Raw genomic sequence first — 17143 nt, forward strand, 5'->3', positions numbered from 1 at the left:
GCATGAAAAATCCTAAAATAGATAAATTCTGAAATACCTTTAAAAGTAGAAAATTTACGATTTTACCCCTAGTAGATAAATTACCAAATACTCCTAGGGTTAAATTGACCTAAATGCATGTTTGATGTTGTTATTTACTGCATGCCATGTTGTTATTATCGATGCATGGGATTTGGGATATTGACGGAGGAAGTACTGAAAGTGGCTTGTCCACATCTTGGAGGCTTTGCCTCAATTTATTGATAAGCGAGCAGCAAAGGTCAAGAATCGTGGAGTGTTAAATTTGGGTGGGTTGAGCTATTCCCACATGGAGTGTATGGCTGGTACGGGTGGAGTGTAGTGGTTGGTGGGTTGAGTAGTCTCCCCAAATGGGCTTGCATATGTTATTGATGTTGCATGTATTTTGAAATGGGCCTATGGGCCATCCATTATCTGAATAAGGGCTAAGGCCCGTTTATTATAATCTGAAAAGGGCTCGCCCAGTACCACTATTACCCAAATGGGCTTGCATATGTTATTGATGTTGCATGTATTTTGAAATGGGCCTATGGGCCATATCATTATCTGAATAAGGGCTAAGGCCCGGTTTATTGTAATCTGAAAAGGGTTACGGCCCGTACCACTTTATTACTGAATGGGCTTAGGCCCAATGGGCTTGAGTGACTTGGACTTTGAATGGGTTTTCCTTACACACGAGTTTCCCCAAACTCACCCTTTTATTTTCATCCACGCAGAAATCTCCAACCATAGTGGGCTTGGAGTCGTGAGGGAATTCGGAGTGGCCACCCGTTCGAAAGTTTGATTTTCTTCCGTGAACTGGACATCCTTTTAATTACGTTTGAGGTTTTGGGCTTTTAAATGTAATAAGGCCGCTTATTTATTTTTGATGGTTTTATATGTTTTATTAAGATAGATAATATTTATTTTAACTGTTGAAATTGGATAGCTTTAGGCGCATTTTCAAAAACAACAGTTGATTTCAAAATAACACGACAACAAGCAAAGCTTCCGCAATGAAAGTATTTTCCAAAATTAATCACTTTTCCTAAAATGACTTAATCAAATCAGTTTCTAGAAATATCCATGACGTTAAGGTGTGGCAATGGCGGTATGCATGTCTAGGATTGGATCCGAAGGAGCTTGGTACTTAAGCAATCCGATGGACTCACCACCTCTTTTCCGGTTTCCTACGGTGCATGACTTCCATTCACTTTAACCCTTAATGAATTAATCTTTTGAACATCAAGTACGATTTTCTGGACTTAGAATGGAAATTTTTTTTTTTTACGTTTTGATGTGGCATGCCGGATCCGGCCATAACTTCTGGGCCGGGTTTAGGGTGCTACATCACCACTGCTGACACTTTACTTGGATCTACTCGAATTCCTTCAGCTGAAACAATATGACCCAGAAATCCAACCTCATGTTGCCAAAATTCACATTTGCTGAACTTTGCATACAACTGCTTCTCTCTCAAAGTCTGTAACACACTTCTTAAGTGTTGTGCATGATCAAGCTCGATTTTCGAATAGATCAGTATATCATCAATAAATAAAACCATGAATCTATCCGAAAAAGGTTGAAAAATCCGATTCATCAAGTCCATAAATGCAGCAGGAGCATTAGTTAAACCAAATGGCATTACCAGAAACTCATAATGACCATACCGAGTTCAGAAGGTAATTTTTGGCACGTCACATTCTTTAACTTTCAGCTGATAATACCCAGATCGAAGATCTATTTTTGAAAACACAGCAGCACCTTTCAATTGATCGAACAAATCATCAATGCGGGGCAAAGGATATTTGTTCTTGATTGTAACCTTATTTAACTATCTGTAATCTATACATAATCTCAATGAACCATCTTTCTTTTTCACAAACAAAACAGGTGCACCCCAAGAAGATGTACTCGGTCTAATAAACCCTTTATCTAACAATTCTTACAATTGAATCTTCAACTATTTTAATTCCGTCGGTGCCATTCTGTATGGTGTTATGGATATTGGAGCTATTCCCAGGATAATATCAATCACAAACTCAACTTCACGATCTGGCGGTAAACCCAGCAATTCTTCAGGAAACACATCATCAAATTCATTAACAACTGGCAACTGTTTCAACTTTGATTCATAATCCCGAGTATCAAGAATATAAGCTAAATATGCTTCATTAGCCTTTTGTATTAGCTTTTGAGCTGAAAAGGCTAAAATAATTTGGACATTATCTTTCATATTTCCAAACTCAGCCAAAATCATTTCTCCTGTTTGATTTTTCAAAACAATCCGTTTCTCCCGACAGTTCACTACAGCGTCATGTTTTGTTAACCAATCCATCCCCAGAATAATATCAAATTCCCGAAAGGGTAACAACATCAAATCAGCAGAGAATTCACAGCCTTTCACTTTCAGTGGACAATTATGACATATTAAATTAACCATCACACTTTGACCTAATGGATTAGTGACTTGTATATCATAATTAGTGGACTCAACAGATAATTTCTTTTCAGATGCTAGCATAGTGCAAATATATGAATGAGTAGACCTAGGGTCTATTAATGCATAAACAGTAACATCATAAAGATAGAAAATACCAACAATTACATCAAGAGCCGTAGCCTCTTCCCTTGCTCGAATGGCATAGGTACGTGCTGGTGCTCTATTCTCTGATTGACTAACTGGTTCTCTCATACCCGAACGGGTAGCCCCTGTAGCACTGCTCTGGCCCGAACGTCTACTTCTTTGGAGAGTGGTTCTCTGTATCTATTTCTGACCCACTTCATCTTTTTGCAGCTGGGGACAATCTCGAATAAGATGATCAGTAGTCCCACATTTATAACAAGCCCCCATCTTAGTCCTGCATTCACCGAAATGATGTCTTCCACAATATTGACACTTAGGTCGGGGAGTATTCTGAACACTGCTCACACTTGCTGCAGGTCTATCAAATACCCTCAAATCAGATTGTCTTGATCTACCTCTACCCAATCTTCCTGGCATGACTGTAGTTCGACTAATTTCTTCTCTAGATTTCTTCACCGGAAAATCTGAAAATGACTTAGAAGCACCTCTTTTAAATGACTCTTTATTTTTTCGATCTCGCTGTATTTTTCTGTTATATACTTCTTCGAGCTTTTGAGCACAGTCTGACAGAACAACGAACTCTTGTATTTCATTACCCCCAATCATCATTCTAATCTCATCATTTAACCCTTCTTCAAATCTGATACACATTTCTTCTTCAGTAGGTACAATGTCTCGAGCATATTTGCTGAGGTAGACAAATTTTCTTTCGTATCCAGCCACTAACTTATTTCCCTGCCATAGATCAAGAAATTCTCTCTTTTTCTTGTCTAGATATCTTTTCCCCACATATTTCTTTTTAAACTCGTTCTAGAAAAATTCCCAAGTAAGCTTCTCTGCAGGTACTACAGCTTCCACAGTTTCCCACCAGTTATATGCTTCTTCTTTTAACAATGAGACAGCACATCATAGATAATCCTCCGGAGAACAAGCCATCTGTTTAAAAATTCTTACCAAACTCTGTATCCAATACTCAGCTTTTACAAGGTCATCATCTGATCTCCCTCGAAATTCCTCAGCTCCAAACTTCCTAAGCTTTTCAATCGGAGAACGTTTACTAGTTTCAATTATTGAAGGAGGTGGAGGAGCAACCGGAGGTACCACAGGTGGTGCAGTAGGGGGAAGAGGTGGTTGAGCCTGACTTCTTTCTTGTACCATCTCCTTATACCACTGATTCATAACTTTATAAATCATATTTTTAAGTTCTCGCTCTCGCATCATAAAAATTGGAATATCACTACTTGTTCCTCGTTCAGAAGTCTGCACTCTACTGTTAGCTTCCTCCTGTTCAGTGCGTTCAGGTCTATCTGACATCTTTATAATCGGAGAGTATTTATAAAAATGACAAAGATTAGATCGGATCATACATATCACAGTATCACAGATTTATATGGCATGTATTTCTAAACACTTTACACATAACACATGTTCCGAGAACCGCCTAACCGGTCTCTGATACCACTAAATGTAACACCCCTTACCCGTATTCATCGCACCGGAGTTTACCGAATTAATTTTCCATTAATACGAGTTAAAAACTATTCATTTACTAAAACATGTCATGGCGTCCTTTAGATGGCCTCTTAAGCCCAAAACATACTTTGAGACCAAACCAGAATTAAATCTAACTATAGGGAATTTTTCGCAAAATCCCAAAGTTTTTTTTTTTGCTCAATATAACCCCTTTATAAATATCTAACCTTCCTTGTAAAGTTTAAAACCGAGACCAATCCAACCAACCAATTCATTTCAATCAATTTGATACCAAATTATACTACTATTATAATTATACTATTTAACATATTCATCATTCTTTACTTTAATGTATATTCATTAAACAAGTCTTAGTATTTATATAATCATCAAACCTTATACATGCCATATAAATCAAAAGGAAATTTACAAAAGCTACGGAGATAATCGATAGTGTGATCCTCTGTGTTGATCCGATCCTCCGTATTTTCCACGTCAATCTACAAGAGACATTAAATACATTCAAGTAAGCTTATAGAAGCTTAGTAAGTTCATAGGCATAAAACATAAATCTTACCAAATATTTATACACTTATACAATATACACAACTATTAAGTTCACTGTCAACCACGGTCATTGGTGAGTTCCTTGTATAAACTTACTACCACTCATCCATTTCCTTTAATTCTTTTGGGCCCATTTGTCACATATCATTCTTCAACCAAATTAGGGAACAGTTACGGAAAATTGAGTACTTCACTTTCACTTTGCCATAGTATAACTATGGTCTTGCGATATGATCACTTATCACTTTTTGAAATCATAGTCCTGTCACGGTCTTACACTGATCACATTTATCACTTGTCACTGATCAGATAAGTGTAGCTAAAGCTACCACTTATCACTTATCACTTGTCACTGATCAGATAAGTGTAGCTAAAGCTACCACTTATCACTTGTCACTTATCATCGATCGTAAGTGTAGCTGAGGCTACCACTTATCACTTGTCATCGATCAAAAGTACTCAAATCCGACGTCCCGCTTAATTTGATCATTTATTTGATTTTCGGGTTGTTATTTTATTCTCTATTCATCAATAAATATATTTCATCATACATTATATAATTCATAAAATTTACATATAATCATTAAACTTCAACCATATGAACTTACCTGGGTCGATTTGTAAAATTTGTGAAAGTTCAGGGACTAATCAGCTACTTTTTCTTTTCCTCGACTTGCTTCGGGTTCTCAATCTATCATTGTAAAATCATTCACTTATCAGTATTGACTTCATCTTCAACCCGCTTATAAGTAATATTATCTATAATTTAATTGTTTACTTATGTATATTCCAATGCTGTCCATCGGTGCCATAGTCACTAAATTATTTTTATCTTTATCTACAGAACTCCAAATTAGGATCTGCTAATTGTTCCTGAAACTAGACTCATATATCTTCTTATCATAAAATTTTTAGAATTTTTGGTTTAGCCAATAAGTACAGTTTATTCTTTAAAGTCACCCCTGTTCTGCTATCTGACAATTCCGACCCTTCTTCACTAAAAATTAATTATCTCTTCGTACAGAATTTGGATGATATCCATGTTTGTTTCTATTGAAAATAGACTCATTAAGGATTTTAAAAATATAAATTTAAGCCCCTAATTCTTTTTATCCAATTTTTGATGATTTTCCAAAGTCAGAACATGGGAACCCGAAATCATTCTGACATTGTCTCACAAAATCTATTATATCTCATGATCTACAATTCCGTTTCTTACACCGTTTCTTCTATGAATAACTAGACTCAATAAGATTTAATTTAATATTTTTTCATCTTCTAATTCGATTTATACAATTTATGGTGATTTTTCAAATTTAGACTACTGCTGCTGTCCAAAACTGTTTTAGTGCAAATGTTGATTTCGATTTTTGCCCCAAATTTCACAGTTCATACAATTCAGTCCTTGCTCAATTAATCCCTCAATGAAGCTAATTTTTCCCAATTAATGCTTTACCTAGAAATTATAAGTTATTTCACAATTATTTAAATTCATAATTTCCACATAAAACCTTAACTTCAAACTCTTTCACCATTAGGTCCCAAACACTCACTTTCTATTCAATTCTTTCAATAAAATCAGCATATAAACAATTTAAAACTCTAATCCATGCTAAATCACCATATACTTCCAACACATATTCATAAAAACTTCCAATTTCTTTCATAGAATCAAAAACTAATGAATTCAACAATTGGACCTAGTTGTAAAAGTCATAAAAACACAAAAATTTCAAGAAATAATCAAGAATTGAACTTACTTGCAGTAAAAATATGAAAAACCAGCTTAAGAAAACCCTTCTATGGTGTTTTTTCTGATGAGAATGCAGAAAAATAATGAGAATTCTAGATAATTCCACTTTAGTCCTAGTTTATTAAGTAAATTTTGTAATATTCTAATTTTGCCCTTAATTCATCAATTTTCCTGCTGATTTCATGCACCTTGCCGTCCAGCCCAAATAGACCTTGGGTCTATTTCGTTTTAAACCCTCTTTCTTTTATCATTTAAGCTATTTAATCATTTCTCATAATTTTAGATTTGTTACAATTTAATCCTTTTTATTCAATTAACTATCGAAACTTTAAAATTTCTTGTGAAACTTTAATACTAACTTATTAACACCCATAAATATTTATAAAAATATTTATGGCTCGTTTAAAATTTTCAAACTCTCGATATCTCTTTTCGATTCTAATTTAATTTTTTTAATTTTTATTTCTAGTACACTATTCGTTATTTCAAAAATTTTCCTAACTTCACACTTAACTTATATTCACTAAATTATTAATATTTTCTGCTCATTTGTCTGATTTAGTGATCTCGAATCACTGTTCCGACACCACTGAAAATTTAGGCTATTACAGGGCCCTTATAAAACTCTAAGCTCAGCTTAGCCCGTAAAATAAGCCTAAATTTTTGCTCAAATCTGACTCAATTTATATATGCTAAACCTGGGCCCAGCCCGTATAATTTTATATTTTATATAAAAATTTAAAAAAATATAAATCATCAAAAACACTAAAAACATTAAAATAAATATTTTCCAACAAAAAATAAATTATAAAAAGTATTTAAACTTAAATAGCACTAAGATATGTTCAAATTAATAAGCAAATGCCTCTAAAATAGTAGTAAAATTAACAAGAAGACAAGAGTTATATGATATCCAAACAATAATAACGAAATAGTAACAACATGATAGTGAAATGACAACAAAATAGTGAGAAAAAAATAGCAAGATAGTTAGAAAACTACTCATCTAACATCACGTTTGGTTGGAGTGAATGGAATAGAGATGTAATGGAACAAAGTTGTAATCAATAATTCAATTGTTTGGTTAAATGAAATGAAATAGATCTATAATAGTATTGTTATGTTTGGTTGAATCAAATAGATGTTGTAATAGCACAAGGAAAAAATAACTTGACCAAAGTACCCCTAGCAGAATTTTGTTAGATAGATAATTATTGTTATTTTTATTAAATTTTAATAAGATTATTATTAAATATAATTTAATAAAAATATTAATAAGTAATTAATTATATTTTAACATAATTTTATTAAATACAATTTTATAAAAATAATATATAATTTAATAATATTCTTAATATAATAATTATTAAAATATAAATTAATAAAATTATAATATATAATATTAGAAATTTATTTATTTATTTTATCCTCACCCTCCCATTTAATCACTATATAATTATTTACTATCATTCTTTTGTCTTATCTATATTAAAAAATATAATATATAAAATATTTATATAAAGTATAAAATAATCGTTTAATGGGTAAATCCGTGCCCATTTACTCTCTCCCTCAATCCCTCACCCCTCTCTCATAAGTCATAACAATATCAGAAATTTTTAAAAACCCAAATTAAACTTATCAAAGATTTAAACATTTTTCCAATCTTTAAGAGATTTGTTTTTTGTCTATCAGGATTTGAACCTCAACTTTCTACAACCAAAAAGCAATCTTGATGTCTGCAATTCTTTTTCCTCCTCAATTTAGTTCAACGAAATAAGTTAGAAGCAGAAAGATGTAGAGTGAAACTAAAACTTCTCCAAAAATGGTGAAAGAAATGTGATTCAGCTTATAAATTCATTATTTCTTGACGGGTACATTGGGAATAATTTTTTTAATCTATTCATGGTTTCCTTGAATAGCAATTCAACATCTCTTCCCCTGAATCGCCATTCAACAATTTTCCAGAATAATCCCAGAATGATTTTTTCAACTTTTTAAGCATTCGTTGAACCAAACATATGTTCTACTGTTCAATATTAAACCGTCCCGTAATAGCATTGCTATTACATTGAACCAAACACAATGTAAGTAATTTAGTTTAGGAATGGCTTTCTCATCTTGTTTGTTATGGTCGATGCTTAGTTTCTTATGTTTTTAACTTGTCCTCAATGATTGCCTATTGATATGTTTTGTGTAGATGCATGAACTTCATTGTCTCGAGACATGTTAATATCGAACTAAAAATATCAATTTAAAAATGAGGTCTGTCTCGAGCCATGGAGTTCCCTATGTCAAGACTTCATGTTAAAATTTGATTAAAAGAGTTTGGATTCGAATTATAATATTGTATAAGAGCTCATTTAAACCTTAAATAATTAGATCATGTTTAATATGTTTTTATCTGATTTAATCACATAATGTATTGAGTTGCTTTGGCAACATAATGTGATGTCACACATTTGAGCCTAGCGATCGAGTCGGGTGTAAGGTGTCACTGATTTAGAGAGAACTCAGTATGTTCATTGCAATGAACATTAGTGAGTGATTTTGTAATGTATTCAAATCGTTCTATTAGTGGGTAGCTAAGCTTTCATTTGGAAAGTTTTAGAGGTAGAGTGATCTAATTCTAAGTATAAGAGTAAGGTTACAATTTAATGAGTGAGTTGAACTCTAATAACACCTTGTTCTTGTTGATTATAGTGGATTAACTTTCTGGGTAAAGCCTCCATAGATCTAAGTTTTTAAACAGTGCGAACAAACTTATGATGTTCATATCTAATTTTCCTACAGAAGTCACTTGGTCCAATTGCAACTTAACGAATATTTAAACTAATATCTAACAAGAAAAAATTAACAATCCTTTAGAGTCTTGTCCAATTGTCATCGTTTTTGTTGCAACAACTTGGAATATATAAATTCAAATGCATTTAAGCATGTAATATCCTTCTCTTTAGAAATTGAGAGGGTTTATGGGTAATCTAGGCATTATATAAAAATGAAATAGCTTTGAATTCTATTATACCTATACCCCTCGAAGATGCCCTTTGGGCATCCACTCCCTAGAACTACTATTCAAAAAACTCTTCAAGAACAACCCATCGCAACCACTTCGACTACACAACCACGTGGGTCCTACATATTAACCGTCAATTTTGACGCCAATTACTACGTCTCATCTAAAGTGATTGGCAACATGTCCAATTGTCATCCTAACTAGATCTATGGTGATAGACCATTTTGCCAACTTGCTTTTAGACCACCAATAGAAAGATGACACGTGGCTCCTTGAGATCATGGCTTAGGGTATATAAACTCTTAGCCTTGTCCATGAAAGGGGATCACACACACACACACACACATAGGGACTCTTTTCTCCCATCTTTGATCAATCCATAACCATCGTTCTTTGACCATCGTACACAGTGGCTCTCTGGCTTACCCTAAGCAAGGTGAACTACCTATATCACTGTCATCTCTGCTTTGTCTAATCCAAGTATCAACTAATTCAACTTAGCCTTTGTTTGTTGATTGAGTATTAATTCAATTGACATTAATATTATTATTGATTTTAAGAGATTATGAATTGAAGTAGTATTTGCTATACCCTTACCTCGACTTGGACATGTGGTGACATGAGAAGTGATTGGAGAGACACCTACTGATGGCCCCCGCCTTATCCCATCCAAATGGTTACTCGAGAACCAACCACATACATGCTTCATATCACCCACAGAATATCATCCAATCCTTAGCCACCCGTTGACAACGAACCTCCCTGTTTGGCCATCCACTATTACGGGGTGCGCCTTCCTCAAGAAGGTACCACTTAGAGATCACTAAGGCCTAACAATCTCATACCATCTCATCAAAGGGAATACTAGAGCCATACGCAACAGAAAACCTAATCTCGAGATTGTTGGTGGCGTGGCATAATTGGACAGAAATCTTCCCACTTATAAATACCCCAAGACACAACATAGAAGGGATTTTCCCTTCTTCTCCTTTTCCTTCATTTTGCTACTCTCCTTCCCCTTATTTTTTTCCTACTCCTTTTCTTTAGATACCCCAACTCTCCGCCTGTCACAGGTGAACCAACCTCCTTGTCACCGCCACTATCTCTTCCTTGTCTTCCACTTACTGATACTTAGTATCAACAATCTTAAATATGCAATATTTAAATTTGAAGTTAAAAATAATTCTTGTAATTACAAGAAAAATATAATTATTATATAGTAATTACACACTTTCATCTAATTATTTTGTGATGTATAATTACCTCCTAAGTATAAAATTTAATTTGAGGACGGGCTCATGATTTTTTTAAAAATAAAATCATCAAAATATTGAACAAGTTTTTCAAACTAATATCGACTTTGCCGCCTCTAACCACGTCCAAATACCCTTCTTAAACTGAAACTTTGAAGATTGGAAAAACAACCCTTTTAGTTGAATGAATCATAATGAATTTGACACGTTTAGACTTAGAGACCAAGATTCATTGAATCCCAACAAGATTCACCCAAATTTCAAACCCCCTCACCCACCAAACATTTGTTGGAAATTTTGCTAATTTATGATTTTCGTCTTTATATTTTAATTTTGGTAAAATATACCATTTCATTTTTTTTTAAATTTAGAATTTAAGTTTGGCTTCAATGTTTTATTTGATATCTAAATCAAACGATATCATATAACCCAATAAATATTTGACACATGTCCTTTATAAGGGTAAAATCAAATTTTTTTAAGGGGTCAAAATTAAATTGTAATTTTACGATAGCAAAAAATAATTTCACTATTTTAATAGTCTATATTTTTATAATTTTAAAGGATTAAGTTAAATTTTTATATTTTTAAGGGGTTAAAGTGTAACTTTACATTTATTAATTTAAAATTTTAAAATTTTAAAGAGTTTAATGAAAATTTTTCATTTTAAGGGGCTGGGGCCTTTCCCAACCACTAGTTTGCCCCTGGTCCTCTAATAAAATATATATTTTTAATTAAGATCAAAAAATACTTTAGTTCCAAAATGAACATTGAAACCAAATTCAAGTGTTTAATTAGTACGAAAAAAAACTCAGGTATCAATTTAAATATTGAAGTCAAACTTAAGTATCTAACTAAAACAAAAAATTCAAGCACCAAATTAAACTTGAAAGACAAACTCATGTATCAATAATATATTAACCCTTTGATTTACCATAATTTAGTCTTTCTATTAGTAATGCTATTATAGTTTAACCCAACATTTCTCATTCAAAATTTTCTAAAGGAATCCAAAATCACAACTTTTTATTTTTTATTTTCTGAATTTTTAAAACTTTAAAAATTAGTTAATTCTTAACGTAGTATCCACGTATATATTACGTTAGCAAAGTTAAAAGGCATTATTTTTTTCATCAATTTTAGGGTGGTTTAACAAACAATGCAAGTTTAAGGATTAAAAAAAAAGAAAAATTAAATATAGGGCTAAAATGATTTTTTTATAAAGTTGGAGGGACAAATAAAGAAATTATTCCTAACAAATTTCACCGCTATTTTCAGTTTGAACGCGCATTCAAATTGACTCTTCACCAAGTTTGGAATTAACCTTTTGGATGATTGAGAGCATTATGGACCTCAAAAAACTGTCTGGTTAAGATTCACCTTCCCTTTAAATGCACGCCACATTCATCACACGTTCCCCTTTTGCATTTTTGTTTTTTCTTTTTGGTTTCCCCCAAATCTGTGCTTACTTGACCACGAATCTTTGACTTCAATCTTGAAGAAAAAAGCAAAGCTAAGCCCTGATCAGGTTGTGAGTTGAGGAAGAAAGATGGTGGGGGCTATATCGGTGGTGGACTCTCACACTGGTCCATGTTTGTGCTCCACCAGCATGAACTTGAAAACTGGAGGGGAATTGGTTTCGCAAATGAAGAGGAAACAAGGGGTGGGAAGGGCAGGGTGTTTGGAATTAGGCAGCTCATTTGTAGATTCATGCCATGATTGGAGGTTGTCTTCCAAGATGATTCCTGGTGTTGTGAATAAGAAGAGTTCAAGGAAGGCCCGCACACTTGTGGTTGTGAATGAATTAGGAGGGCAGTATGAAGAAACTTTCGGAGATGTTAAAACGGTGAGATGTTTTCAATTTCTATTCCTCTTTACATTCATCATCAATTTATAAATTTGGACTACATTAGATTAAGTCTAATAGTTTGAAATTATGCAAATTAGTCCTTATTATTACATAAATAATATCAATGATTTTCACAATAATAAATTATCTAAAGCAGAATTAAACTTTGGTTAATGTAATCGTCAAAAGAAAATATCTCAATAAATTGATTTTTTTTAACATTCTTCTCTTACATAAAACCTTAACAATGGAGGAATACTTTTTTTTAATTTTTATGAATCAATTTATATATAATTAACTTTTAATTTATATATTCATCAAATAGTCAAATGAATAAAATATAATTACTATTTAATTAATTAATTTAGTTAAGATTAGCAATCATCTTAATTCAGAGTACTTAATTTTAAACTTAATTTGGCACATAATTTGAGCTATAATCTTATATACTTCTAATTGACCTAATAGGATAAAACATATAGCACAAATTTTGAGTGCAAATGACAAAATATAATATTAATTATAATTAATATATTATAGTGAATTGTAAATGTTAGTTATGACGGTTGTACGTAATTTAAGTCACATACTTCTATATATTACAACATTACAACTTATTATAATAGATTCTTAAGTAACATACATATTACATCATGATTACAACACTATCTTATAAAATTTTTTCTATTTTAAATAATTTCAAATAAATTATGTAAATGCAATCATAATAAATATGAAATGCGCTAATTTTATGTCAAAAACACATTTATTGATATTCCAATTAAGTGTGGTGAAGCGTATTATCCTTCTATTTATGGATTGGGGAGGGAATATGTATAATTTTAAGTATTATGTCAAAAAAAACATAGATTTGTTTAAAAAAAAAAAAACACTGCTTTCTTAATTCTTCTTCCACCTACGCAAGATATTCTTTTACACTTCCAATTTTTGAAGTTGTGATCTTAATGTTGTTAAATATACCGCAAGGACATAAAACCCAATGTATTTGATTTAAGCTGATTTTAACAAATGTTTTGTGGTTGTAGCAATTACTAAATTACTTCACATACAAAGCAGTGAGGACTGTTCTTACTCAGCTCTACGAAATGAACCCACCAAAATATACTTGGTTTTATCAGTAAGTAACGCATCTGGTTTATCTCGGTCTGTATAAAAGCTGTTCCATTTGTTACTTATAAGTACGCTGTGGCTTGCTGTGATTGTGGCCAAAATGTGCTATAAGTTTCTAAATAGCGGCTTTTGGCAAAATGATAATGTTTATTTTACAATAAGTGGAGTCAATGCTTTTGAAACCTTGTACTTAGCATCTTGGGGACAGAAGCTGTCTTGTTATTTCTCTTCCATCTTCATTTTGGCAGGTATGTCGCAGCAAATCAGCCTACTGATGGCAAGAGTTTCTTACGTATCCTTGGGAAGGTAGTTTAAAGTTCCATTTCTTCTTTATGTAGTTCAATGATTTCTTCACTCTTTTGCACGATAAGAGCCAATATCCGCAAATAAGAGACAAAAATCATCATAAACATAGACCCAAACCTAGTTTTTATGCTCTTAGTGTTCAAATACATGGAATAATATATATTGTTTTACCAAACTCTTCTTCACCCATCTCCCACCTAAAGATCCCATATGTACTATATCTCTTGAAGGTTAAGGCTTATTTTATAAGCCCCATATCATAGGAAAATATTTGTTTTATATAACTTTAATCTCTAACCAACCAATAGAGTTAAACTAGATAAAGTAGAATTCAGGTCAATATATAACACTATAATCACATATAATATTTAACTAACTAACTTCATATGGTACTTTTGTATTTGACATCGACAGGAGAATCAAGAGCTTGCTGAAAGAGTGATGATAACACGACTTCACCTATATGGGAAATGGATTAAGGTGATGAAAAGAGTTAATATGTTCCAAAGTATTTTATTGGTATCTAATTTTTTTTAATTTAATTGATATTTGAACTTGTATTCCGTCATTAAGGTTGGCACCTCTTCCCTAATAACACCATTAAACTTTGCCGATGTGCAATTGATAGCCAACTCAATTGTGACATGTGGCAGCCTATTGATATTAAAATCTTTAAAAATATATAAATTAATAAAAATATAATTTTTCATATAAAAATGAATTTGAACAATTGGTTGTCTAGATACATCTACATCTGGACATCATTTGTCTAGATTCATTCTAAATGTATTTTTATTAAATTTATATATTTTATTTTTAATAAAATATTAATTTTAGGTTATTATTGTTTTAAATATATATAAATATATAAAATATAGAAGCCTTTAATATTTTGGAAAACATATAATAATTTATAATTTATAATATATAAATTAACAAAATATTTATAAACATAAATAAAATATATAAACATAAATAAAATATATAAAAGAACTAAAAGCATATCTATAATGAACCTGGATAAATTACTGTCTCGATGCATTCAATTCGGATAATCATCTGTCTAGATTCATTATTGAGGTAAAATTTGTTTATTTGTTTATTTGTTTATATTTTAATTTTTAAAATTTTATATACTTTTGTATTTCATAATAATATAAATAACTTGATGTTTTATAAAAATAAAAAAACAATTAAACTTAGTAAAAATACATCTGGAATGAATATGAATGTATTTGGACACCTAATTGTCCAGGTTCATTATTTATGTGAAAAAATATTTTATTAACTTATATATTTTTAAATTTTATTTTATTTTTTAAAATTTATGTTTGCAATGTGATATGCTAAGAGACTGTCACGTGTCTCCATCAAATTGGCTTTCGATATCATGTTAATACAAACTAATAATGTTAGTGTAAAGGTACTAACCTAGATGACGAAATTTTAAGTACTGAATAAAAAAAAAGTTTAATCGCCAACTAAATATTTTTAGACAAATTCAAAGAATAAACTACATATTATGCTATGTTTGGATAAACAATAATTGAAAGTTACATATTATGCTTTGTTTGGATAAACAATAATTGAAAGAATGTTGTAATTACTAGAAATGTGATCATGCTCAAATATACAAAGAGATTTCGGATGAGAACCTGGAATTGATGCGGGAACGGCTTAAGGAAACTGTGGTTTGGCCCTCAGATGATTCAAACACTGATACGATTGGGTGAGCCCTCAGGGATTGATTGCATTTCCAATTTTTCTTCTCTTATTACTTAGCTTTAGAATCACCTTGTTTGGTTTGGTCCCAATGAATGTATGTATATTTGGTTTTCGACCAACTAAGTATAAGCTTTATTGTAAACTGTACATTATGAATTGCTTGCTTATAAATTGCCATTAAAACCTATTCATTCAATCAATTCTACAAACGCATGTAATGTGCGATTGATAAGTTGAATAGGCCTACAGAATGCGAAAGATTTGTGCTGATAAATTACCTTGAAAAATATATATATATAAAAAAAAGAAGCCAAAATTTGGCTTAACCAAATTTTCATTAATAATAACAAAAATTTCGTGTTGGAATATTTTCAAAATATTTATAATATTGTAATAGTTATAATTGAAAAATTACAAGTGATTCAAAATGTAACTAAACAATAAGGTTGAAGAATTAAAATCTAATTCATTTTATCCAATTTCGAGTGAAACTTTTACTACAAAAGTATTCTTTCTTTTCATGATATATATCTAACTTCGATATGAAATTATTTATTCAAATCATGATATTAGTAAGCATTTGGATGTTATTGATGATACATTATTTTAAGTGTATTCTTTGCTAAAATTGAAAGTTTGTAGATGAATATATAATATGAACAATCTTGGTTGTTGTTTTTTAAATAACCATAAGCTAAATGAGTTTTGTATATGATTGCATATTTTTTAATATATGTTATAAAGGTTGGACTAGAAAAGAAATAAGTCACATGCAATTTGCATGGTTAATTTTTCTAGTCAAAGTAGAATAGTGAAAAATATTGGCTTATATAATAAGATCATTGTTCGGTATAATATATAACGTGATAATCTGTGCATATTTATGATGGTACACATGGTTTTTTTTATTTTTTTATATGGCTTAGATATGATCTATAATCTCATAGTTTTATAAATTTATGAGATGTAATAAATTTTAAAATTTACTTTGGAAGGCATGAATAAATAGTTCTCATGTGCATGGAAATATCAATGGGAAAGGTATTCAACCCATTTAGGTGATGAACATGATTTTGATCCTAGCCAAAGAATGATTAATAATGTCCGTGATAAAGGATGTAAAAATGTAAGATGTAATAGTCAAATGATTAGACAGCTAATGATTACCTAATATGACTATATTCCTAGACTATATGAAAAAAACCCTTATATGTGTATGATTTGTTGAGAAAAAATAATGTTATTTGAGTATGCATACATAATAAGTTTTAACATTGACTATGAAAATAAATATGAAAAATAGCAAATATATTATTTTATTTCACCAATGGATTTGAGGCCTCTTCACAATAACTTACTTGGTGAAAAAGACACAATAATAATGTGATACAAAGGATATTCTTGATAGCATGATTTTGTGAAAGAATGAATAATTAAACATGGTGAGGATGTTGGTCTTGTAAACTTTCAAGACATAGATAAATAT

At 31.2% G+C, this 17143-nt stretch overlaps 1 protein-coding gene across 1 annotated transcript; it reads left to right on the forward strand.

The window, feature by feature from the left end:
- Positions 1–11937: 11937 nt before the first annotated feature.
- LOC108456246 (chaperonin-like RbcX protein 2, chloroplastic) lies at positions 11938–15853 on the forward strand. The gene is made up of 5 exons (XM_017754844.2): positions 11938–12492; positions 13542–13633; positions 13875–13932; positions 14347–14412; positions 15543–15853. Exons 1-5 carry the CDS (start codon positions 12196–12198, stop codon positions 15663–15665), a joined length of 636 nt encoding a protein of 211 aa, XP_017610333.1. The 5' UTR covers positions 11938–12195; the 3' UTR covers positions 15666–15853.
- The last annotated feature ends 1290 nt before the right edge of the window (positions 15854–17143 follow it).

This window comes from Gossypium arboreum, chromosome 9 (assembly GCF_025698485.1).
Source record: "Gossypium arboreum isolate Shixiya-1 chromosome 9, ASM2569848v2, whole genome shotgun sequence".
Taxonomy (NCBI): Eukaryota; Viridiplantae; Streptophyta; class Magnoliopsida; order Malvales; family Malvaceae; genus Gossypium; species Gossypium arboreum.

What these genes read in the sequence shown, in the direction of transcription:
- LOC108456246 (XM_017754844.2), top strand. Translation starts at nt 12,196, where the DNA reads ATGGTGGGGGCTATATCGGTGGTGGACTCTCACACTGGTCCATGTTTG. An exon ending in CTTTCGGAGATGTTAAAACG is followed by an intron (nt 12,493 to 13,541) that starts GTGAGATGTTTT and finishes TTGTGGTTGTAG; the next exon opens with CAATTACTAAATTACTTCAC. An exon ending in AAATATACTTGGTTTTATCA is followed by an intron (nt 13,634 to 13,874) that starts GTAAGTAACGCA and finishes TCATTTTGGCAG; the next exon opens with GTATGTCGCAGCAAATCAGC.